Source organism: Arachis stenosperma, chromosome 8 (assembly GCF_014773155.1).
Source record: "Arachis stenosperma cultivar V10309 chromosome 8, arast.V10309.gnm1.PFL2, whole genome shotgun sequence".
NCBI classification, from domain to species: Eukaryota; Viridiplantae; Streptophyta; class Magnoliopsida; order Fabales; family Fabaceae; genus Arachis; species Arachis stenosperma.
In genome coordinates, this window is record NC_080384.1 from 32,905,912 (window position 1) to 32,932,172 (window position 26,261).

A 26,261-nucleotide genomic window follows, 5' to 3' on the forward strand; every position below is an offset into this window, starting at 1 on the left:
GTGACAGTTTTTAATAAATCCTGAAAAGGTTTTACTAAATTAGTAGAAGCTACTTACAAAACAATTATAACAATGTTATCAGTCGTAATTTATTTTTTTTAAATGAACCTGTTATATTATTTCAACAATGCCATGCTATTTACCAATAATGGCCTAGTCATTTTTATCAATAATCCTCATCCTTGAATGAAGATTGTTCAGTATTTCTCTTACTTCTTGAAAATTAAGATGTTCACTTTGATGCTAACATATATATAAATAAAAGAATCTTTAAAAAATATATAAGAAAAAAGTACATTTTATTGTGGCGAGTTTTCACTTAATCTCTTTGCTACAATTACAACAAATTCATTGGATATAAAAGAACGAATTAATAACTAAAAATGAATTTAATAGCAAAAGACATACAAGATACCTAAAAAGTTGCATCTTTTCTTTTCCTAGTATGAATGGCTTGGACACATTTGCCATATAGAGAGAGAGAGATAAACAAACTCTCAAAAGCAATAAAGCACTCGAGAAATTATCTTACACACTACTTATTAATTAAATGTGGCGGTGGCAGAGCCGTAATATAAAACTGAGAATAGGCCATGAACAAAACAAGAAATGCCACCAATGGACAAGAAGTGATGGTGTGAGAATCCACAAGAACCGTTTGAACCGTGGTTTGATTTTGTCCCTATCACCAGCAAGATCATTCCAACAGCCAATGCAATCCTGACCAACAAAAATATGGTTTCAATAAACACTTGTATACTTACTTATTTCATTTTATATTGGGCTGATTTCAACAAAGTTGATTAGTACTTAGCATATCAGGTCGATAAATAAACAAAAAAGTGAATAATACAAATGATACAACTCTAAATCAAGTGGTAGGGAGCTAGAGAGACATTAATTACCATGCTAAAACAAGGCAAAGCATGGAGATTTGCTTGTTTGAAGAAGCCCTATTAATCCCTTGTTGAGAACAAAGGCAACTTAAGCCACCCATTAAACAGACTATAGCATGGGCTAGCCCCAAAAGTATGGCTGCAGCCAACCCCATTTGAAAGGCCTTCTGACTTGGGTCTCTACACTCGAATAGCCACAATTTTAAGTGCTGAACCTGTTTATCAAACACAATCATTGTTGTCTCTTAATTAACATTTACTTCAATGTATTAAAGTAGGTAGTCCTTTAATTTGAATACACTTTTTATTATATGTTTATAGTAATATTGTGACATAGAAACTTATTTTGATGAGGTGAAAATTCTTATGATTTTGTATTTTATATTCATTTTGTATCATAAAATAGTGTTATGAAATTATTCATTCCAAAAGTTTAAACTGAAAAGAAAAAGTAAGATTTCTTGTTGGGTTTATTTAATTTTTTTATAAGTCTTTTTTTCTCTTTTTATTTGTATGATACTTATTTTTTCACCTTTAGAATTTATCAAAGGTCAAATTCTAAAACTTTCAAACATAAATATCATGTTATGAAATCATTTATTTCAAAAATTTGGACTGATAAGAGAAAATAACATGAATGATTATATTTCTAACAGACAGTTGCCAAATACAACATTAAAAAATCTATATATATATATCTCGCAGCATACCTTGTTTTGTGCAATTTCAGCCTCTATGCCAAGAATCCCAGCTGCAACATCCATGACTATAATCAGGAGACAAAGAAAAATTCCTGTTGATCTAGTAGGGGCCATTGTTGTGGAAGAATTTAGCTGTCTGTTTTTGGTTTGCTTCTTGGCAAGTACTAATTGGAAAATAGTATAGTGGAGTGAAAAGATACGTAGGGGGCAATAATATTTATATACATGAAGAGTAAGAAGAAGTTGAAACAAGTGGGAAAAGTTTCTTTTGTCCAAACTGTACAAATAAACTTTAATATGCTTTTGTGTCTTATTTTTTTCTTCTCCGGGGTGCTGGATTCGTTCAATAGAGTGCAAGGAAAGTAGGGTATAAACCAGCTCATAGTATATAGCATGCGTGGCTATAGGTATAAATCTAGTATCCACATCTACATTTATATACGCCGTATATTATCCTAAATAATCAGTGTGTAAATTTGTGATAATTGTGTTCTAAATTTTAATACGTGCTTACTTTATACTATTAATTTATTCTCCTTTTATGGGGGTTCATATTTTATTTCTTGCTAGTTGCTATAAGCACAATTGTAAAATCGATATATCGATTAATCAAAAAAAAAAAAACGAGCGTAGTGAGAGATAAAAATAAAATAAGTCAAAATACATTAAATCAATCAATTGATTAGTCAATTATGGTATGTAATCAATTATAAAAATACGTAGTATTTAGTATCTAAAAAATTTTTATTGTACTATAATCAATAAGTTTGATTATTTTATTATTATATATTTAATTATTCTATTATTTTACTTATTTTTTTCTTTCATTCCATCATTTTTTAAATTTCACAGGTTTAATTTTGTAAAATATAATTAATTTTTTAATTGAACAAAATGGTCCAAAATTGTTAGTTTATAGAAAATCAAAGTAGATTTAAGAATGAATCATGAAATGTTATGATTCTTAAATTTTTTTATTTATTAAAACTAGAATTTTTTTTTTAAGAAACATATCTTTAAAAATCCATTCTATAATATAGGATCAAAAAGCGAAAATAAAGCATTTTAACTCTTAGAAATTATAAAAAAATTGGGTATCCCTTTCACGCTAGGTTTAATTTATATATTTTAAAAATTAATTATTTAATTAATATATATATATATATATATATATATATATATATTGACTGGTTTTTTTTGTTTTTTCTTTACCATTATTATTATTTTTCCCTATTTAATCAAGGAACCAATGAAATGGCATCACATGACCACGTGAGGTAAGGCATCACCGTTAAAGCCAAGAATATAAGTGAGGTGTCTGTAATGTCGTAAGTAACACTGAACTGTGTTGATGACAACAAATTAGTAAATAACTTTATTCTAAGCGTTATTTTGTGTTATAGTTCTACATTATTATGTTACTTGCATGATAAGTAAATAACTTCGGGACACTGACGGCATCAGCTACATAGATAGTCTCTGGCAATACAACAGTAACGTTGAGAATTATTTTTCAATCTAAATCACTAATATTTTTTCTTTTTTCGTCTTGAATCAGAATCAGTAATCACTAATATTCCAAGTAGCAGTAATGAACTTCAATCAAATCGGTTCATGCTGTGTGTAAACTGTAAAATGTGACGCTCTCTAGTACCATATTTTTTTTACAACCAACCAAACATTAATAGTTATTAAGTCTTACAAACATTATTTCCCATGTTTGTTAATGTCTAAACATGTAAATTAAAGAATTCTCTAAATTGAAATGTGTCAACTTTTTACATATGCTTTTTTTGTATTATTATTCAGCAGAATTTAATTGATAACGAAGATCCAGCCTTATACATATATCGATTTCAAACAAAATTTGAAGTTAAACCTACAGATCTAAACAATAAAATACTTAACTAGCATATACTTCTTTATTTGTTTGCTATATTTTTAGTAGGGAAATGAAGAACTATTAGCTTCTTTTTGGTTGGGGTACACGTAAAACAGCCCATTTCTGACTGTTGGGCCTTCCATATAAAATCATGCCACTTTTTGAAATCATGCCAACTTTTTTGTTGAGGTAAAGTATATTTTTTGTCTTTGGAGTTTGATAAAAATTTTAAAAATATTCCTAAGTTTTATTTTGTTTTAATTTTGTCCAAAAAATTTTCGATTTGCATCAAAGGTACCCTGACGATTAATTTTTCAAAAAATTTAAGACTAATTCAACAACAATTTCATAAGAACAACCCTCAACACAAGCAAATCAAGCATAATTTTCATGCATTATTGTTAGATTAGTCTTAAATTTTATGAAAATTTAGCCATCGAGAGTATATTTGATGCAAATCGAAACTTATGGGACAAAATTGAAACAAAATAAAAATTAGGGATATTTTTAAAACTTTTACCAAATTTCAGGGACAAAAAATATATTTTACCCTATAATTTATTATGTGAGTTTAATTTTGATATGGTAAATAATTTTATATATTTATTTAGTTAAATTTATGTGTTTAAATAATTTTTTAAGTAAGAATTTTAAATATTAATTATTTTTATTAATTTAATAATACATAATTAATTATTTGTGTAAAATTTTTTATTATTAATTATATATAAAAATTAAATTCATATTATATACTTAAAAAACCTTTTTATACACACAAAGTAATACTACAAAACTCTTAAAAGATTTCACCCAACCAAAATTTTGAATTTCTATATACCAAAATATTGAATATACAAAATCACTAGTTTAATTATGATGTATTGATGGTGGTTCAATTATATTTTTTTTAATGTTCATTTATTAAATATGATGTATTTATGGTGGTTCAATCATATATTTTTTGAATGTTTATTTATATAATTAATATGAAAATTAGTTATTTTTATTGATATAATATTAATTATTTAGATACATGTTTAAAATTATTTTATTTATTAAAATTAATCTTTTAATAAAAAGAAAAAGAAGAAAAAAAAAGAAATAAGTAAGTCAAATACTAAAATAGGGTCTAATAAATTCAAAAACACCAAGCCACATGATAAATCATTTATAAATCACTAGCAAAGGAAACAAGATGCTTGGTATAAAATTAAAAAACAATAAATGAACGAAAAAAAATAAAAAAATAGGTTTAAGTAGGAAGAATGAGAAGGTGGCGGTTATTGGGCAATTTACGTAAATAAATAAAGTGGGAGAGTTATTTACGTAAATGTGCAAATCTGTATGTTGTTATGATTTTGTGCAAAATGGATTTATATGTAAACCGTGGCAACCCACCACGGTTTCTAAACATGCATAAACCGTGGGAGGTCACCACGGATTAGGAGCAAATTTTTGTAGGAGGAAACCGTGGTAGGTCACCACGGTTTATGAAGGAAATTTGGCAAGAATAAAACGTGGGGAGTTACCACGGTTTATGAAGAAACTTGTTTGCACATAAAACCTTGTGGGTCACCACGGTTTATGTGTGGTAAATAATGGCCAAAAAACCTTGTTAATTTTATGTCCAAGAGACACAACTTATTTTTTATTTTTTTATTATTCTTGTTAAATTTTTTATAATTATATTTTTTATTATATTTTTCATCTCAAATTTTTTTAATGAAAAAATGAGAATAAATTAGATTTTCATAATTTGTTCTAGTTTATCACCAAGCAGAATTACAAGAACACAAAATTTTGTGTCTCTATCCATCAGTGTCTTGTCCTGTCCTATTTTCAGTGTCTTATCCTATTTTGTTGTTGAAAACAAAGGCAGCCTAATAAATACACACTATATAGTACATTTTATAAAGAAAAAATCATCTATTTCTATTGAATATTATAATAAAATTTTTCCGTTCTCTTTATGTATTATTGACTAATATATACTATAAAATTTTTACATGTATTATCAATTAGTTTTTCATTATGTTTATTCCTATTTTTCATTTTACACTATATTTAAATATTTATTATACTATAAAAAATATTAATGAACATAATAAAATAATTACTTATTAATATTTTTAGAGTACTCATTAATATTCTTAAAATATAATAAATATTTTTTATTTTAAATTTAACAAATACTAATGTATCAATATACACTTATATGTGAATTTATTAAATCTATATAAAAGATTTAATCAATAAGCATGTTAATGAATATTAATATACCAATATTAACAAGTAATTATTTTATTGTACTCATTAATATGTTATAGTGTAATAAATCTTTATTTTATAAATGAAAAAATAAAGATGTATATAATGAGAGAGGTCACCTTAAGCTTAAACGAACTTTTGAGTAGTTTTTATAAGTTCGCCTAAGATTTTGAAAACTTCATAAAAACTCAAAATAAAAAATAAAAACACAGATTCCAAACATTAATGTTAGTGTAATTTATTTTAAAAATATTTTTTATTTTATAATAGAAAAAAATCCAAAAATTTCATGGTGTTTATTATTAGAGTCTAATTTTTTTCTAATTTATTTTACATAACAAATTTTAAATATTTTGAATTTATTAAATTTCATCATCTTAAATTAAATATTAATTTTTTATTTTTTAGTAAATAGACATCAATTTTTTAAGCACTATAAAAATCATTTTCTTAGTATTATCTGATTTTTTTTATTGTGCTCTTTCTATTATAAAAATAATGATTTTTATAATAAACAGCTTTGTGTCTCTTGGACATAAAATTAACAAGATTTTCTGGCCATTATTTACCACATATAAACCGTGGTGACCCACAAGGTTTTATGTGCAAACAAGTTTCTTCATAAACCGTGGTGACTCCCCACGGTTTATGCTTGCCAAATTTCCTTCATAAACCGTGGTGACCTACCACGGTTTTCTCCTACAAAAATTTGCTCCTAATCCGTGGTGACCTCCCACGGTTTATGCATGTTTAGAAACCGTGGTGGGTTGCCACGGTTTACATATAAATCCATTTTGCACAAAATCGTAACAACAAACAGATTTGCACATTTACGTAAATAACTCTCCCACTTTATTTGAAGTTTTGTAATATCATTCGAAATGGACTTTTATTACCATGGGTCCACTAAATTGAATAATGGATGATATACTAAACTTATTCATCTCTTGCACAATTTTTGTTACGGTCACTCTTCAAATAATTAGCACCGGTTTTAAGAAAAAAAAATGTGAGTTATTTTTTAATTTTCAGTTTTTATTCAATTTTTTAAGAATTTATTATTATTTAATTAATTTAAATATCAACTTTTATATATTAAATTATTAGTTGTTCAAAAAATCAAAAAAAGTATTTACTTTTTATTCTCTTCTTTAAAAATTAAATAAAAGCATATTTAAATGATATCTAATTGATTAAAAAATTATAAATAAAAAAATTCTAAAACAACTCCCAAATGAACGCTTACATATTTTTATTTTTAATATCGGATTAACAATGGTATTTTTTTAATTATAAATTGTTGTAGTATTTTTTTTAAAATGTGAAATAATTTAATTTAAAAAAGAGAAATCGAATCGTCCAATTTTACTAAGAGGTACAGAGGTCAAATTCTTTAATTTTTAGGTAAAAAATTAGACCATCGAATTTGTGTATTTGGATCCTCCGATTGGTGTTTAAAAAATTTAAAAAAAAATTGGAGTACATCAAAATTTTTTTAATTTTTTAAACACAAATCGAAGTACTCAAATTTTTTTAATTTTTTAAACATAAATTAAAAAGTTTAATTTGTGTACTTCCCAAAATTTTAAAAACACAAAAAAAATTCTAATATTAAAATATATCATTATTCTATTTTTATATCTAAATTTTTAGCCAAACTATTACAGTGTTACACTTTGTTGAAAATAAAAAGGATTATATAATGATATTATAATATAAGGAATAGAAACAGGGACGCTTATTAAACATGAAAAATAAAAAAATGTTGTTTGTATAATAAAATTAATTATTATATATTTATGTATAAATATATATATATTTTATAATAATTATTAATCTTAATTTAGTATATACTTGACATCGTTGAAATCATCGAGTTATTATATACTTAATTTAACGATTGTAGTAAGATCGTACAGTAATAATTTAGTTGTTATTATGAAGTAATTCTTAACCGCACGAAATCAAACGCAGGAGCCACTCACCATGATCATCATGTAAATCTCTAATAAGTCTAACCAAGTAGTATTAACATACGGCACAATACCCCAAGAGAAAGAGACTCTAATTAATAAGTAAACGACAAAAAGAAAATTGAAACGGCATGACAGAAACTGATCGAGAGTGAACACACAGTTAGCAGCAACAAAAAGTTAAAACGACAAAACGGAAGCAGAAGCAGAAGCAGAAGCAGAATAGGAATGACGCCATATTCACACAATCCAAAAAGTTAGTTGAAGAAAGGTTTTGAATCAGACACCATGTTCATGTTGGCGTTCATATTCTGAAGGAGAAGCCTCCGCTCCGAGAGTTTCGTCAGCAACCCTAACTGCTCCACTGAGAAGACGCACAAACCCTTCGACGACATCACCGTCTGCGCCACCGGAGAGTTCACCAGCACCTGCAGCAACTGGTTCCTGCTCAGCCTCTCCAAGTCGCCGAACCCGAACACACAGCCGCCGCCATTGTTGAAGGAGGGTGATGGTGGTGCGTGGTAGGGCATGGATTGAAGAACGGAGACCTGAGCCTGCAAGAACTTAACATAGCTGTAGGCTTGTTCGAAAAGTGTGGCCTGATCCATCTTCTTGTCCCATGGCATCAACTTCTGGAGGCAGCGAGTCTTCTCGCTGAGCTTCTGCCTTCTCTGGCGAGCAAAGTTGCTCTTCGGAGGAAGGGGTTTTGCGCGGAGGGAGGACGGCGGAGACGATGACGATGAGGAACACGAAGAGTAGGTAAGGCGGGGGCGTTTTGGGATGAAGGTGAAGGGTTCAAGAGTGGGGTGAAGAGTGAGGTGGTTTGGTAGTTGTGGTTGTGGAGGGTGGTCGGTGAGGAAGGAGAGGAGGGAGGGGTTGAGGTTTAGGAGTGATTGGAGGCTCATTCCTGAAAACATGGGGTCTATGCTGTAGGGCTCCATCGATATCATCAACTGCCAAATTGGAGACTCCAAATTGTCTCTTCATTTATATACATTGGAGAGACACGTGTAGTGGAGGGATTGGGTGAGAGGTTAGCGGCAAGGGAATTATCCTTCATATACAGCTGGCTCTCTCTCTCTCTCTAATTTAGTTTGTTTCTTTGTTTGTTATATGTGATGGGCGCTGCTCTGCTCTCCGTACTCATGCATGCTCGTTTCTGCTTCTTTTCTTTAGCTTCATTACACTTCTTTTAATCTCTTTTAATTCTATTCAGCAGGTCCGTTACAATATTAATTATATAATAATACATATAAACACAATTACTTTGATTTATTCTTACATAACGAATCCATTCACATATCATTTGAATGGGCATGAGTATGAAATGATTTGCAAACCGAAAAAAGGGAGGGGTATATGTGGAATTACGGTAAAAAATATACGTAGAGGCTTGGAATTTGGTAACGAGGATATATGTGTGGTGTGTTGATGTTAGCATGGGTGGCTTTACACGTGACGGCACTTCCTGGAGACGGCTATATAAAAGCCCATATGATCAAGGAATGTTGCACAGCTATGATAATTTTTGTTGTACTAATTCGTGCAATGAATATGTAATTCAATCATATAGCGCTGCCACAGCCGCTCCATTTGTTGTTCTAAAGTGAAGCATGCACTACAGTCTGCAGACAAAATGTCAGAGCAAAAAGAATACACCAACAATACTCTCATTTTTCGTCTTATATTTACTATCTTACCATGCTAGCTATTACCGTTAAATAACACACAGGTGGTACAGGACAACCTTCTCCAAATCTGTGTATGCCCCAACATAGCATCCCATAGAAATAAAATATGATTGAATTCATACACCAAAAATATTGCCCGACACCATGCTTTTCTAATTCGATAGATAAATAGTAAGAACATGTAGGTGGCTTCTAGGGTGGGCCTGCGATTTCTGGTGCTGCGAGAACCAGCTGTTTTATGACATGCCTTAAGCAGATTGGAGTATTTGCCCCCAAAAAAAAAAAAGCAGTTTGGGGTATAAGTTGTAGGTGTTTTGTATTGTTTTGTTTTCTACCGGCTACTAAAAAAGTTAGGGATTACCACTTTTTGTATTCCGCTTGTCACTCTTCTCGTAAGTTCTCATTTCCTTTTTTTCTTTTTTATTTTATTAATTTCTCTGCACATTCTATATTTTATTAATTTTGAATCTGATTAATATGCCACTGGAAGGAGAGGTGGAGCTAGTGCAGTATGCGAAGATGGTGATGTTGAAGAGAAAGAGAAAGACATTACTTTATGGTGATCTTGACAATGGGTCTTGGTCATAAAATTGGATTATCAGAGACGGCAAAGTTGGAAAATAATTTGAATTCAGGTGCTGAATGTGGCATTTTATCAAATGGAAGATCAGAATTCTTCACAAGTGAATCTCTTTTGAAATTGGATGTTTATAAACTTAAGAATTCTGCTTTCATCAGAGATTAGCATTTAAAAAAAAGAGAAAAAACTAATTATTTTTTTTATTGCTATTTTAAAGAAGATTGTGGACAAAAAAAGGAAGAGGAAAAAGATGAAGAAGGGAAGGTCTTTCCATGGTCATATATATGATATGTGAAATAGTGAGTGGAGGATTCTTGTGAATTAGGAGAGTGAGGTTCTTCGTTGGATGCTACAAGATGATTATAAAAGCTCAAAAATAAGGTCTTTTTGGCACACAAGAGCCTAGGGATCAATTTGTCCATCACTTAATGTCTAACTCACCCACTAAATGTGACACGTTGGACAGTTTTGTTAGGATTTAACAAAGCAAAATGGCTCAAGGACCAGTACGACTCGCTGAATAAAATGTTGGAGATTAACAGATTAATTAATTTTTTTAGTTGGGACTATAATATCTGGTATGAAATTTTTTGGAGATTTGGATAAATATTTTAAAATATATTTTTATTTTTAAAATTTATCAAAAATTTAAAATATAGTCAATTTATGATATTTATGAGTTGGTGTCTAATTTTTGTCTATATTACTTTTTATGATTTTTGTCTCTAATATTTGGAATAAGTCCTATTTGTGTCCCTAATGTTTAAATCGTTATTTTTGTATCCCTAAAATTTGTAAAAGTGATTTAATGTTATCTTGCTATCAATTACACATCATGAGTTTTAGTTGAAGTTTTGAAAATTTTTTCTTGAAATTAGAATATAAATGTCTGGGATAAAATCGATGATCCACTCCGAAAAATAGGTTATCAAAAATTGAAACTAATCACTGCAACATTTACATAATTCACTTTTCTAGAAAGATAATTGAACCTAAAAATAAATAGTGGGTACAATATTAAAATCGAACACATTCAAGTGAAACCTAATTAAAAATGAATTGATGAACCTAATTAACATCACCGATCTACCAAATCTTAATGTCCTTCCTCAAAGAAGAGGTACAAACTCGAGAGGCACAGATCAGCAGCGGGTGCATCACCGCAAGCCATTAGCCTTGGTTCAAGCATATGGAGAACATCGTCGAGAACTCGCTTTCTGCGAAAAAGTTTATCAGTGGCAACGAGGACAAAGCCATCCTAACCTTTACCGCGGAGAATCCTCCTCGACAATTAAAAAGTTTGGTTATATAAGTTTCCATATCTAAAAACTGAATTTCGTTAATTATTTAATATTCACTTCACAGGGCTACATTAAAAATAAATGAAATTTTTTTGGATTTAAATAAGACAGGTCAAAACAGAATTAGACCCAAATATAAAAAATTAATTTAATACTTTATCCTAAAATAAAATTTTAAAAATTTTTAAAAAAACTTTTGATATATTTAAAGGGAAAAAAGGTACTTTATCATTGTCGTTAACAAATTTAGAGAATATTTTTACTATAATAACTAATAATTCAATGAAATTTTTAATAGTTTACACATGCAAAATGATAACTTTTTTTATTTAAAAGAATTTAATTTTAATACATTAGTAATATAAAATATTTTATATCGTCTTTCAACAACATCCAATTTTTTAGAATTGACCATTCATGCTAATTGAAATACATGTAAAGTTAGCTTATATTAACATGCATCAAAATTAAATAAAAAAAACAACAATGCATGTTGTTCCGGGTTACATAATCTGACATCAGAAAACTTTTAAAAAAGCAACCAATCACAACATTCGCTCCCTCAAGTCACAAAGGACCAATTTAGACGGCAAAAAATGTATACATAGTTTTGTTTTTATTAAAAGAAAAGAGCGAAAATAGAAAGTGTAGCATTAAATTTATAAAAGTAACATCTTCCGTGTTTATAGTTTTTTTTTTTTTTGGTGAATTGGACAACTTTTAATTTTAAGTACTCTAATAGATTGGACAATCTCCAATTTTAGGTACACAATACATCTACACACTCCTCACACATTTTATTATATTTTTCCTCAATTGCATTTTCTAAAGTTTAAACTCTAGACCTTTGAAGTGAGGAGGAAAAAATGCCATTAGAACTAAAGCTCATTGGCTTCCGTGCTTATAGTCTAAGGCACATAATTTCTTTTCCAGTTTTATAGAAAAAATGCTGATAAAGTTTCAAAAAAGAGAAAATTTCGAATTCGTAAGAATTATAATATTTCCGCCAAAGTTTAAAAAAGAAAAATCGAACATAAATGCAATTATTTTAATTTTTTTTTTGAAGCAGATAACACTTTATCCTTCAATTATTTAAGATATTTAACTCTCTTTTTGTAACAAATAACGTAATTCTACTGATGCAAATGTCACTGCATTTCCACCTTAGTACTACCTGAGTTTCCAAACATTATCAGAGGAATATCCATCGTACTAACATCATTCCTCAATCGTTATCAACCACAGGTGACAACTCGATACAAGGACGACAACAGCACCGCAGCGCAGACCCCTTGTAACTAGAAAAGCAACGGAACCAAAAAGTAAAAACCCTAGGAACTCGCAGGTTTCCCCAAAGCCAAACTCATCATCTATTTTCTATTTACCATCTTGGGAGCATTGATTAGGAAAATCACACTCCAGGAGAATAAAGCAATGCCACTAAATTAACCTTTTCTTTTTTCCCTGATTTTCATTTCCTGTTACATAAGAGTAAACAATGCCCCTACACCTAAATGAATTAACAATCAAAGGTCAAGAAAACTGTACACAAGAATGACTTAAAAAGGAGTACAAGATATGCTTTTTAACAGACCCACCACACTAAAAGAGGCAGGCAGCTCTGAATGATGAACCACACTCCAAATAATCTAACAACGGTGGTTTCACCGGGCAAGCTCTCTATCACGGAGCCATGCAAAATTTCTAACGATCCCACATGGCCTGGTATATGGCAGGTCTGTGCTTCAACCAATGAACCATCTCCCTGTCCAGTGGTGTGTTATTTATTACAGCATCTAACATTGGGCTACCAAAGAATTTGGGAAAACTTTTGAATGTCCATATCTGGTCCTTGGGCCAAGGTCTCTGCGGTTGCTTCTCCTGTGGATAAATACACACAAATACACATGTTTAATCACCAACAGTGAAGTCAAGATATCACAGAGAAGATCTCGGTATTAGTTTCAAACTCCATTCCTGTTTGTTAATTCCCTAGCAACACATCCTAATAACAAAATACAAGTGTCTAACAGTAAATATTCTGAACTAACCATTCTTGCAAGCATTGATCTTACGGTCCTTGGACCATAAACTCGATGCTTTGATGGCTTCAGAGCCTTGGCATAAAAGGAACTGATGTCTGGTAAAGACAGGCAACCCCTGCTGGCTCTACCAAGGCTACGATCTGGATCCACATTACTCTGATTGTGCCAAAAAATCAACTGCCCTAAACAATAATTTTCACCATATATTTTCCGATACTCCTGAAATCCTGCTCCCAACTTGTTAGCGTACTTGGGACCTAAGTCAAGTGGACTAATATAGACAGGTGGTGAAGTAATGGTTTCATAAGCCTGCAAGACAAGGAATAAACTTTAGATTGCAAAAATAAAATTTAAATTAGAACTGAAGCTCTACCACAATGTGAAGCTTATTGGCTTTCACAGCATGAAAAGCATACCCGTATTCTAAAGAAGTACTTGGTATATGCGTAAATATGGATTAAGTCAGCAGCAGCATCATGCCGACATTTGTATGTACAAAGAAGATCTCGGACCTCATCCCTCAACCTTCAAAAAGGGAAGAACAACATACTGTCAAGGTTATGAGATCTGTCAGGTAAAATACACAGAAAGACTTAGTATAACCCACTTACCATAATAGAGATTTCTGCACCTCCTTTTGAATATCTCCAGAACTTGAAGGATCGTGAGCATCAATTTTAGACCTCAGTTCATTCAAGGCATCTTCTTCCACGTGAGGAGCAATACACTGAAGAAGCTCCTCAACAAAAGAACCCTCTCCTTTCCAGAGAAAGGAAACAGCTGCTTCAGGACTGATCTTCTCAAGAGGAGGTGGTGCTTTTCGGGGATCACCAAAAATACATCGCATAACATATCTTACCTGTAATATCCGATCAAAATTATCATTATTCAAAACTCGAAAACAAAATTAGCTGGAAAACTACTGATCATCATTCAGATAGTGTACAACATAAGTTGACATCATTGATCTTTTAACTTCAAGATGAAAGAGTGTATCAGTGAGGTAATTGACACAATACTAAGAGATTTGGTATTTAACTTGCTTCTTTATGATCATGTTTACATTTAAAAACTTTCCTCTTAAGAACATTAGAGAGAGAGAGAGAGAGAGAGAGAGAGAGAGAGAGAGAATACAGAGAACAAAGTTACAACCAACCTTGTCAAGAGTGACAGCAAGATTCTGAAGCCTTTGGTTGTAGACACCCTCAGCCTGAATCATATAAAGGACAGGATGAGCAGAAGCAATTGTGTGAAGGAAATATTAGCATAAAAAATTAGGAAATGTCATCTCTTAATACTAAAGTGCGCATGCAGAGAGAGAGAGAGAGAGAGAGAGAGCACACCTGAACCTCAGCATCACTCCTTTCAACTTCAAGACATATATCTGAAAAATATTTTCTTTTCTCTTCCAGATTATGCTTTAGAATTTCCTCAGGAAGTTTGGTTCTCTCAAAATTGATGAACCTCACCTTCACCACATCAAATGCAAGGAACATTAATACAAGAAACAAACTGCAAAAACTGAGGAATATTCGTAACAAGACATGTTATGAGACGTACAAGGCGAGCCGCATATGCAACAAGCCAATCTGGCAGGCCTTCAAGCAAACAGCTTCCTAAACCAGCTCTTCCCAAGTCATTATAGTCCTCTTCCGACACAGAATTCAATTCACATGCTTCTAACATCAAATAATGCCGATCAAGAATTCCATGCGAGTCCTTCAAAACCTGAGAGGATGGTTAACATATTCCAGTCAATAGGTAGAGAACTAAACCATTAGATCAAACAAAAATATCAATCTACTTGTTACATACTACTGTAACGCCAGCCACAGTTTCATGAGTAACACTATCAACAAATCAAGCATGCTATTAAGTATTAACATCTAAACAGATAGTTGCATTTTTCCCAAGTTATGTTTTCTAGGAATGTAGAAGTCAATTTTTCAAGTCCAAACCTTTTGGAAAGCCCCTTCACCAGTTAAATTGAGATAGCTCCCCCGGCATACTTGACTTCCACATAAACAAACCGATGCTTCATATTCCTCCTTGCTCTATACGAGGTTGAATTCATTAGATAGACGTTCAGAAGATTAATTTATCAATAGGAATTGAAAAAAACCAGGAGGCAACAGGACATACCTCTGTCACAGAATTGTAATCAAAAGTGATCTCCTCACCGGGTTGAATTTTACGAACACTATAAATCCCAATTTGATAATGACCGTCAACAGCAGTAACTCTAGAAAACAGCAAACAGATTATATTTACCACAAGTACAATTGAAATTAAAAAGTTTAACAAAATAATTGCATCCCCGCTAAGCACTGTGCTGAAATAGTAAACAAAACACTGAAATAGCAGAATTTTACAAGCAAGAGAACTAGTATCTAGTATCACCACCAGAAAAAAGTCACCTAACAGATTGGTAATGATCACATAACATTAATGTGAAAAGCTTACTTGGCTTCACAATTTGGTCGGCAAGAATGGCATATTCGGCTTGCATAATTAGCCTTATGCATGGCATCAACAACGACTAAGTCATACCCATCAGCATCACCCTGTCAGGAGTATTGCAAGATTAGCTAAGCACAGAATGGAAGATGGATGAACCATTCATCTCACTAAATATCACAAAATTGTTACTCAGAATTGACAAGCACCTTTGGTCTCTCGAGATAGATGTTATAGAATTCAGGTGCCGGATCCTTACTATTTTTCTGCAGAGATCGAATCCCATCTTGTTTCTCAAACCACTTCCACACAGGATAAACCTGTAGAAAATAAATTTCAAAATAAATTAAAATGCATCACCATAGATTCGTATAGTATATCAAGATAAGATAGCCTAGTTATAAGAGATAGAATATAGACAATAAAAGCCCATCAATCCAAGTAACATTCTATGCAAAACCTTAGCAGCAAAGGCCTGAATAATCCAGTGCCACAAGAACACAAGAAATATGGTAATTAAAGGATCTAATACACACAAAATCGTTAGAGGCACATACACTATAGAATTAGCTTTTGCCAACTTTTTTAGGTTGCACATGTAGAACACAGAAGTGGCAAATTTTAGAGAGTAAGAGAGATAATTGGTTTAACCATAAATCAAGATAGAGAATACAGTACAAATCATATGGACATGAAGATGGATTATTGTTTATATCTTGGCATTATCCTGCGAAAGAACATGCATATGCAAAATTCCATAAGCATATACAAAGTCCTACCTCTCCCAAAAATTCCACAACAAAATCATCTTCGGAAAAGCCTTCTTCCTTGTTACAAACAACACCAAGTCCCTGCACAGAAATACCGGAAAAAATAGAAATTACATAAACAGAAAAAAAAAAACTGAGTATACAATGCAGTAGCAGACTATGTAAGGGTACCAATAACATTGTAGTTAAACAAAAAAAAAAATGTATATGTACCTTTCTATAAGCTACATATTTGTCATCTGGACGACTGTCTATGGCCTTTAGAATACCTTGACACATTTTAACTGTTCGTGCATCACAGCCCTCCTCTGCACATCTTTTAATCTCTTCAATAACAGGCTGCAGAGCATAGCTCATTGGAGTGCTTCCACTTCCAGTAAAATTCCTGACTTGCTTATTCAATGTTCGAAGAAGCACATCTTCTATGAACAAATGTTTGTCCTGAAGGGACCAATCTAACTCCTCAGGCATCGAATCAAGCAAAAGATTATGTGTATAAGGATCAATTCCATACACTTCTTGCTCAATAACTTCATTCCCAAGCTGCTTTCTAGGTTTATAATCCTTGACTTCAGGAAGTTCCATATCTGACTCCTCTGTACCACTCTTTTGTGCACTCAACTTTTCTGCATAGTCATCTGGTAATGAAACCCGCATCTTCCTTTGCACATCTTCCTCATCAGCTACAATGACATATTGATCAATGACTTCATATTTTCGAGTAACAGGGGGAACAAGGCTGGCTTTAGTCATGCGAGCACCCCACTCTCGATCATCAGTTATAAAATTCAAATCTCCCTCCGGTGTGAAGTGTCCATCTCCCCTTGACTCCCCAATTAGATTTTCTGAATGTCCTTGGTCATCACTTTCAGCCTCAGAGGTTGTAGTATCACTGTCACTCTTGCCATCTTCATAAGACCGATCAAGATCATCAGATGTTTCACTCTCTGAGTCCATAGATTTCTTATTCAACTTAGATAAGCGCCTCCTAATTTCCCGATCGGAGGTATATTCCATATTGTCCAATCCATGTGTTCCGTTACTCCTATACTTCCTATCAGTTACCAATCTATTTTTCTTATACTTTGAGGATAGCACATCTCTGTCATGCACAGATATAGAGCTCTCTTCCAACAGCGTTGCAAGCTGAATAAACAATGTGATCATACGATTCATGTCATTAGCATCACCCCGATTCTTTGCCCTGTGATGGATAAGCACACAAATAACCCAACCATTAAACATGAATATTGTTGAAAAACGAAGAACATTAAGCGTGTAAGGTGAAACTCCCTTTCTTATGACCTAATAAAGACATGCTAAATGAACAATTCCAAAACAGAGGTAACTGGGTCTCAGGATGTAAAAGTGAGATGTATGTGAAACTGCCAAACGGTATAAAAACTTGAGGTATAACAACAAAGCAGTCATAGAGCTTAGAATTTAACATAACTTCAATGGTAAGAACCAGATTCTGAGAAAATTATGACAAACTATGGTCTATTTTGTTATTTATTTATTTTAAGAAGTCCCCTTTTTTTTTAGTGAAGATGTTCTTTTGTTTATTATGATTGACAACATAAGCCAACAGACCCTACTTCATTAAAATGTCTCCAATCATAGTAATAATATATACCCAATTTACCAAAAAAAAAAAAAAGAGGGAATTACAATCTCCATCCAAGGAGACAGAAGAATAGAAGAAAGAAAACTTACTTTATAGCATCACGGCACATTCTACTTATGTCCTCCTTGACAGAGCTCAAACCACGGCCAATATAATATCCATTTTTCATTCTAGCCTCAATTTCTGCAACCTGTTAAAAATAAAATATGACAAATTAAATTATGACTATCAAAGGACTTCACAGTAACAGTAACAATGGTTAAAAAAAAAATATTTCTGTACCTTAGGCACAAAAAAATCACAGGAGTTTGTCTTCATAATTTCTCTCAGTCTTGAAGCAAGGAATTCCTCCATCCTCTTATAACCACTTTCAGACTTCTTAATTGCCCATCGTCTTGTACGAGCATCCCTTGATAGAATGGACGAGGACCTTCTAGCATCATATAGTTTTGACCGCTTGTATAAGTTTCGACGAAACAATTGCTTTGCGGTGTCTCTCTTATCCACACTATCAAAGTAATCCTTCAACTGACCAAAATCATCCATGCCTAAACTGCTGGATTTTGAAACAGATGAAGTTTGATCTGTAATGTGTTTAAGGCTTCTGATTTTATGGGACTCCTCTAAAAATCGGCTCTTAATCCATTTCACATGGACAAATTTAGGAGTCAGCTCTTCAAACTGGCTGCACCCTCTGATGTCTATTGTAGACAAACCAGGAAAAGAGTGAAGAATTTTCTCAAGTGTGTCGGCCGAAATATTCTTACAACCCATTAGAGTCATAGAACTGATCTTTTCTTTGTCATAAGCATCCTGCAATAAATGATCATATTGGATGATGAGGAACGAGAAAATTCCTGACAATCGGAATGGTAAAATAAGTATCAAACCTACCATAATGTTCAACAACATGGAGTCAGTGCAGGAGTGACCCAATGATGATAAATTGACATGTCTTGAGACTTCTTTGTAAAAACGTACAGCAGTTCTCCAATGCTTGCAAGTTATTGATGCAAAAACAAGGGACTTCAAATCAGATCTCAGAAAATGGAATATTCTTGCTAACATATGACCATCCAATAAGCCCCAGGTTGCCACCTCAGAGTCAGTAAGACCAATGGCTTCTCTAATGAAAGTAGCATCACCACATAGATCCTCAAACGTGGTTTCATCCTTCTCAATAGTAGGACCATCTTCAAACTCACTGTCTTCCTCACCATCAACCAGCATCCGGGCTCTTTTGGTAGCACGTGCATCACCGTCTAAATAAACATGGCCCAACATAGACACACAAAAATACGAAAATATAACAATCAGCCAAGATGACAAGCAAATTAGCTAGCTAGTGAAGACAACTGAAGTTGAGGAAATACATTCAGCTAAAGGGGGAATAAATGTTCCCAAAAACAACAAAAAAAGGGTGAGAAATAAGTGTTGCCACTTGCACTAAAAGGGATGCAACAAAGACAAATAAAGCAAAACCAAGTTGAAAAAGGACTAGTTATTACCTGATTTCCAATAAATTTGCTTCTCAATTTCTTTCTTTGGTTGTCTTGCATTGATCCATGGATCTAAAACCTCATTTATAGCTGCAGCAAACTCCCGACTCTTATATGATTTCATTACCAGTTCATGCAGTTTCCCTCGAGTGTAACCAACAAACTGAGGGTGTATGATGTTAAACAAACTTAGATTTGCATAAGGTTCACCAACACAGACATCCTGAATGTGCTTTGATTGCACTCCAGATGTTGAACTGCTTTCTTGGTGGCTCCCGAGACTAACGTCAGAAATTTCTGTAGCAGAGGTAACAGGAACCCATAGTTTATCACTTTTCCTAAACACACTGCTAAGCTTTTTTATAATTCCTTGATCTACTAAATGCTGCAGTTCTAAAAATGATGATGGCCCTCTTTCACGCCCAGAACCATCAAGATAATACCAGTCCCCAAAATGTAACTGCAAATCCTTAACAGTACAGAGATGATCTTTAGGGACATTAATGAATTCCATGCTACGGCGAGAACCTCGATCACTAGCAGCTTTTGAATGAGAATCCTCTTCAATTGACGATCTCCTGCTGTCACTACTAGAAGAATGAGGTCGGGTAGACCTTGAATGATATCTATCTTTGCCTCGCGATTTGTGCCGTGACTCAGACATCAATGATCCCTGATCCTTGACGACACATGCATTTATTCTAACCACTGAAAGAACATTTCCTTTCGTTCCTCTAACAAAGGCAGGCTTGCTTTGAGCTGATCTGCTCGCAGCACAGTAATCAACCCGCTCATCAGCACAAAAAGCCCACAAAGGGAGATCAAGTTTCCTGCTCTGAGAAGGAAAATACAAGTCATCTTTATGAGGCCAGCGAGGATCTTCACATCCAGACTTTGGCATTAGGCATAAAGGAAATCCATCATTTAGGACAAATTTCTTCCTAGAATATCTATCTTGGGCATCATCATTCCTCTTCCAATCCCCACCTTTGCATGACCAACGGGAAGAAAACCAGTCATCAGGAGCAGCAAATCCATTATCCTTTTCACAGGACATGCTCATCTCATTATCTCTTGGTGCAATATCAATTCTTGAACCACTATCTTCACTGAGGCTGGAATCATGCCAAGGAAAACCTGAACATAAAAAGTAATTAATAATCTTGATAACACGGCATGTAACTCTAAAGAAACAACTATTTGCTTTTGACTTCACCCAGTGAACAGTAAAGTACAATTGTACAATCAGAAATGTTTTGTATTTTAAGGCTTATAATTAAGAACAAAAATGAGTTTTCAAAATTATATTATCACCAACTCACCATATCAACGGAAATTTGAAAATGCAATTGACAGATCCAACCATCATAAGTGACTGAGTTGGCTAGATGCAAATATATTAATCCAACTGGGAGAAAAAGGAATTTCGGGCAAGCATAGCAAAGGGGAAATGAAGCCGAACCTAAATGATAAGCAAATTACTTTGTATTTTAAAACTATCACCAAATGCATTATGTAGAGCATTAAAAAGTTACTAAGAATTCAGGCATAAACTCAAAATGCATTTGCTTGAATCAATATTTCTTCTTATATCATTTTTCTGGTATATCCCACCAAATTATTTGATGCTGTTGAGTTTCATCAAAAAACACAAAAGGAAATAAATAAACGCTAGAGATTGAGAATCCTAAAATAATAAACCAACATCACCACGTCAATATTGCAATGTATCAGAAAACCAAAACATATTAAAAAAGAATACCAGTAATTTGAATATACCACGCTATTCATTGCTAACAAATCAAGGGGGGGGGGGGGGGGGGGGGGGGGGAATATACAACCTTAGAAGAAATATAAAAAAATAAACAAATTAAATTAAAAGAAAACCGGGTCCGGCTATTAAGCAATTACGCAATTACGTACCTTCACAGTCTTCCAATCCCTCCAATTTTGCATATTCAAAATTCATTTGCAGAGCCTCTGCAAGATAAGAGGAAAATATCACCAACATGGGAAAGATAAGATATTTAGGCGAATAAAGGAAAAGTAAAGATTGACTATTGAAGCTGTGTTTGTCTCAACTAAAAAATTTTACAAAAATAAAAATAAATTTAAAAAAACAAAAACAAAAAACAAATATTATTCAAATGTCACGAATAAATTTTATAAAATATTCAGAATTTAGGGGGAATAAAAAAATAAAATCTTTAACGCTTTTTTGAAAGAGCAAAACAAAATAGCCTTCTAAAAAAACCAGTTTTAGTCTTTTTAACTTGAAAATAATATCAACTAGTAAAATAAAAATTTTGAAAATCAGAGACACCAGACGAATACAAGTGTGTCATCCACAAGACAAATTACCTTTTATTGCCTCAAGCTCCATCCCAGGAGTGGCATCATAACCTTCTAACAGACTTCCAACCCTTTCATCAATGTGGAGATCCTCCAACAGTTCAGATGCATGCAAGTTGTCATCAGAGCGCAGCAAAGTGGCTGGCATTTCCTGACTTTGGTCAAGACCAGATTGAAGAACATCTCCAGTATCTGCCAAGAGATTACCAGGAGCTTCTGGAGGATTTACTAGCTGAGTAATGGCATCTGACATAATGGACTGAAAAGGCTGAGCCGCCAATGGTGATGACGCATTTTCAACAGTTAACCATCTGTCACTATCTAAGTGCTTAATAAAGTGATCTGACATCAGTACTCCTTCATCAACAAGGACCTTGATGTCAGAGAGTTTAGCAGGACCATTTTCTACGCCACCATAATCAAGGTAAAACCATTTCCCGGATGCTGAATCAGTCACCATAGGGACATGTGGAGGGGTATCACAGATATCCATATCTTCTTCCATTGATGGAAGCTCCTCAGGAACTAGCTCAATGTGAGGAGATTCTTTGCTAATAGATGGGCTGCGGGGCAGCTGTTCATTTGTAGGTTGACTGGAGATATCTTTGTCAGTCGACTCGTCAGTATTGGGTACATTTCTTTCACTTTGAGATTCTGCAGCAGAACAATTTGACTCCCTCTTGTGCTTATCATCTTCATGTTCCTTAGAATTATATTCTGAGTTAGGCTTTTCACTTTGTAAGGTTTTACAAATTGTTTCTCGATCATTATTTTTTCTATTACCATCAAGGGATGATCCTTCCACTAAATTTGGAGTATGGTCCCTGCGATCATTGGGCCGGCCTCGATCCTGTGGTGACCGCTCGGCATGGGGAGGACTTTTGAACTTATGATCATGCTGTCGATTTCGCTCCCACATCCTCTCATGTGGTGATCTCTCGCGACCATGGGGAGATTTCTCCCTGCTGTAAGGTGATTTATCACGACCACAGGGGGATGGACGAACTCCCTGTGTAGGACTTTTGAATTTGTGATCATGCTGACGATTTCTGTCAAAATTCCTCTCGTACGGGGATCTCTCCCGACAGTGTGGGGATTTCTCGAGCCTATATGGAGATCTGTCACGGCAAGTCTCCAGCCTATATGGAGATCTGTCACGGCCAGAGGGGGACCTTCGCAACGGAGTGCGATCTCTATGATCATAATACCTGGACTGATCTCGTGGGGACCGGTCAGAATGACCAGGGCTGTGTCCATGCCTGTCATAAGCTTGCCTTGAAGAGACAGAAGATTCATGATTTCTGGAAGAATATTTGTCTACTGATAACTTCGAAGGATTACTACTTCTGTATGGTCGCTCCACAGAGCGGCGAGAATAGTTCTCCGGATAACCATGACGAGGGAAGTCATCAGAAAGCCTCCGACTTTTTAAACTGCCATAATCTCCAAATTGCTTCCTGTCGGAGCTGTCAGAATCATTACTGAGCCTTTTCATGCGAGTCCCAGGATTGTAATCTCGTGAATAATCCTTACCATTGCTGTTTACATTTTTCCCTTCGTCCACAATCTTTGAACTAATCCTCACACTCCTCTGTTGTCCACTCTCCCAGCTGGGAGAACTTTTAGCATACTGTCCCCCGCTTCTGTTAAACTCTTTCTTTCTATAAAAATCATCAGAAGCAAATCTTCCAGAAGGGGGAGTCCGGTCACGTTCGATTTTCCAGGCTTTTTCCCTACCTGGATGGAACCTGCGGATTCTACTGTTGCCATAATCATCCTTGCCCATTTCTCCCTTATACCATCTATCCGGAATGAACTCCCCCTTTTCAATATCATCCTTCATACCTCTCCAGGACCCATATTCACCTTTCTCAGCTTCTCCTTTCCTACCCTTCTCAGGAACCACTTCTCCTCTTTCCACATCCTCTCTCTCCCATTTTCCAGGAGAATTCTCTCCCTTCTCCAGCTCCCTTGCTTTCCATTTGTCGCTCACGATCTCTCCAGTCTCAATCTCACTCCTCCGCCGTGGCAAAGGTGGAGGTGGCGGAAGTGGCATATCCGGCACAAACTCTCCATTCTCAAGGTCATTTCTTGGCCACTTCAAGGTGCCCAATTCACCCTCTTCCACTTCCTCCTTCTGCACCTTCTCAGCACAAATTTCGCCATTCTCAACCTCGCAAGTCCTCTTGTTTACTCTGTCAGACCCAATTTCACTACTAACCGCCTTGTCTTTTCTCTGCTTCATCTTCTTCTTCTTCTTCCTCCCTCTGGTACCGTCAGGAAGCTTGAGCAACTTGGAACTGAGCACATTATTCCCACCACTACTCTTGCCCTCGCAAAGTGTCTTGTCCATGATATGCTGCAAAGGCATGCACGCGACACCCCCATCGCCCATGGAACTCACCAACTTGAGAACCGAGAAACCCTAATTCTCCCCTCGGCCGGGGCTGTCGATGCTCATGCTTCACAGGCTCGCTTCAGCTCCAATTCAATTCAGGCTCCAATCCAAAAACCCTAAATTGAACAGAACAAAAAAGAACAAGAAAGCGGATCAGAAACCGAAGGAGAAATGTAGGGTTTTATCGAAGCGCAATCGCGAGACGCGAAGACGAAACGAGGGTTAAAAGAGGAAACCTTTGGAGAAGCTGGGTGATTCAAAGCCCACGAAGCTACTCAACGCAAATCTAGAAATCAAAATTGAAAAGATGAAAAGAGAAGAGGATAAGAAGAGGATAATTACCGAAAGAACCGGGAGAGAAGAGACGATATAGATCGGAGGAGAAAACTGTGGTGGTGCGAGGAATGAAGAATATGGCGAGATCGAGAAGTGATGTGAAATTAATTGTGTTTTGCGTTGAAGAAAGAATAGGGTAAATTAAGTGTTTTGTGCTGTTATTTGTTGCTGCTGTTGTTGTTGTTCGTCGTTGGGCCTTGGCGCTTCTTTGGTTTTCTTTCTCTCTTTCTTTCTGCTATGTGTTGTGTTGTGTTGTTGGTGTTTCTATCTTATAATTTTTTTTCTTCTTTTTCCGTTTTCTTTTGCTTTCCCCCTTGTGTGTTCTTGTTTGTCTCAAGGGCGAAACTTGGCGTTTCATTTATTTTTTTCTCTTATAAATTATAATATTTGTGTATTTAACTTTTTATATTTATTTATTGGTGGATTAAAATACAGAAATGCCCTTGTAGACGAGGGAATGGCTGCTCAAGTAGGAGGGAGTATTTGCCTATTTGGGATGTCTAATGCTACAGGGAATTAGTCATTGACGTGTGGGATAGTGTGATATTATTTTGTTTAGTTTGGGTTTGGTCCACTCCAATTAACATGGTTAATGGATTGGTCTAGCCCATTAGTTAATAGTCCATTTCACTCCATGATCCATCCATGCTTAAGCTCCAGGCTTTCACGTCCAAAAAAAAAAGCTCCAGGCTTTTCACTGTCCAAAAAAAAAAAGCTCCAGCCTTTTATATATCCACATACCGCCTGACCAATATATATATATATATATATATATATATATATATATATATTTTGATCCATTATCAGTATAAATTAGTTCAAAAATGTTATTTGTACACTAAAATTAGCCACTAAAATCAGCCATCAATGTATTTATGTATAAATACATGTGTCATTTAATTCATTTTCAATGTGTATTTATATTCCAACATATATTTTATACTAATGACTGATTTTAGTGTATACATAATATAATCCAAATTAATTTTATATGTGCATTTAATTATATAATTATAAATTAATAAAAATAATTATTTTTTTACCTTAATCATATGAATATATCCACATATAAACCTTATTCCCCAAATAGAGTGAATCTTGGCTGATAAAAACTAGAAGGCCATATATATATATATATATATATATATATATATATATATATATATATATATATATATATATATATATATATATAATTTTTAAAGATTTGCTATTAGGTATTGAGTTTTATTATATTATAAAGTAAGATTTAAATATTTGATACTTAGTTAAATAGATTAATAAATTAATTATTAGATTAATTTAAATTGTTTAAAATTATATAATTTTAAAGATTAAAATATAAAATAAAAAAAATAAAAATATACCATTGCAAAAAGGAGGAGAAAAAAAAGGACCGAAGAGAAGGACCGAAGATAATTATATTATACCATCCGAAACGGAAAAAAAAAGGACCATAAGAGAAAGAATTTTTTAAAAGAAAAA

The 26,261-nt window shown here is 33.7% G+C and overlaps 3 protein-coding genes across 3 annotated transcripts; all 3 read right to left on the reverse strand.

The window, feature by feature from the left end:
• Positions 1 to 278: 278 nt before the first annotated feature.
• Positions 279 to 1,766, reverse strand: LOC130946881 (protein VASCULATURE COMPLEXITY AND CONNECTIVITY-like). The gene is made up of 3 exons (XM_057875766.1): positions 1,607 to 1,766; positions 906 to 1,111; positions 279 to 720 (listed from the first exon to the last, which is right to left on the reverse strand). The coding sequence occupies exons 1-3, from the start codon at positions 1,709 to 1,711 to the stop codon at positions 543 to 545; spliced, it is 489 nt and encodes a 162-aa protein (XP_057731749.1). The 5' UTR covers positions 1,712 to 1,766; the 3' UTR covers positions 279 to 542.
• Positions 1,767 to 7,859: 6,093 nt separating this feature from the next.
• On the reverse strand, positions 7,860 to 8,661 carry LOC130945828 (transcription factor bHLH117). Its single transcript, XM_057874523.1, has one exon. It carries the CDS (start codon positions 8,659 to 8,661, stop codon positions 7,978 to 7,980), a length of 684 nt encoding a protein of 227 aa, XP_057730506.1. The 3' UTR covers positions 7,860 to 7,977.
• A 4,072-nt stretch (positions 8,662 to 12,733) lies between these two features.
• Positions 12,734 to 25,050, reverse strand: LOC130944566 (histone-lysine N-methyltransferase ATXR3). The gene is made up of 20 exons (XM_057872933.1): positions 24,783 to 25,050; positions 22,052 to 24,556; positions 21,614 to 21,670; positions 19,700 to 20,827; positions 19,086 to 19,453; positions 18,474 to 19,004; positions 18,281 to 18,381; positions 16,778 to 17,768; positions 16,574 to 16,645; positions 16,004 to 16,114; positions 15,801 to 15,901; positions 15,480 to 15,579; positions 15,296 to 15,391; positions 14,898 to 15,065; positions 14,681 to 14,806; positions 14,494 to 14,547; positions 13,949 to 14,196; positions 13,754 to 13,862; positions 13,344 to 13,646; positions 12,734 to 13,173 (listed from the first exon to the last, which is right to left on the reverse strand). Exons 2-20 carry the CDS (start codon positions 24,435 to 24,437, stop codon positions 12,997 to 12,999), a joined length of 7,227 nt encoding a protein of 2,408 aa, XP_057728916.1. The 5' UTR covers positions 24,438 to 24,556; positions 24,783 to 25,050; the 3' UTR covers positions 12,734 to 12,996.
• Between the last annotated feature and the right edge of the window lie 1,211 nt (positions 25,051 to 26,261).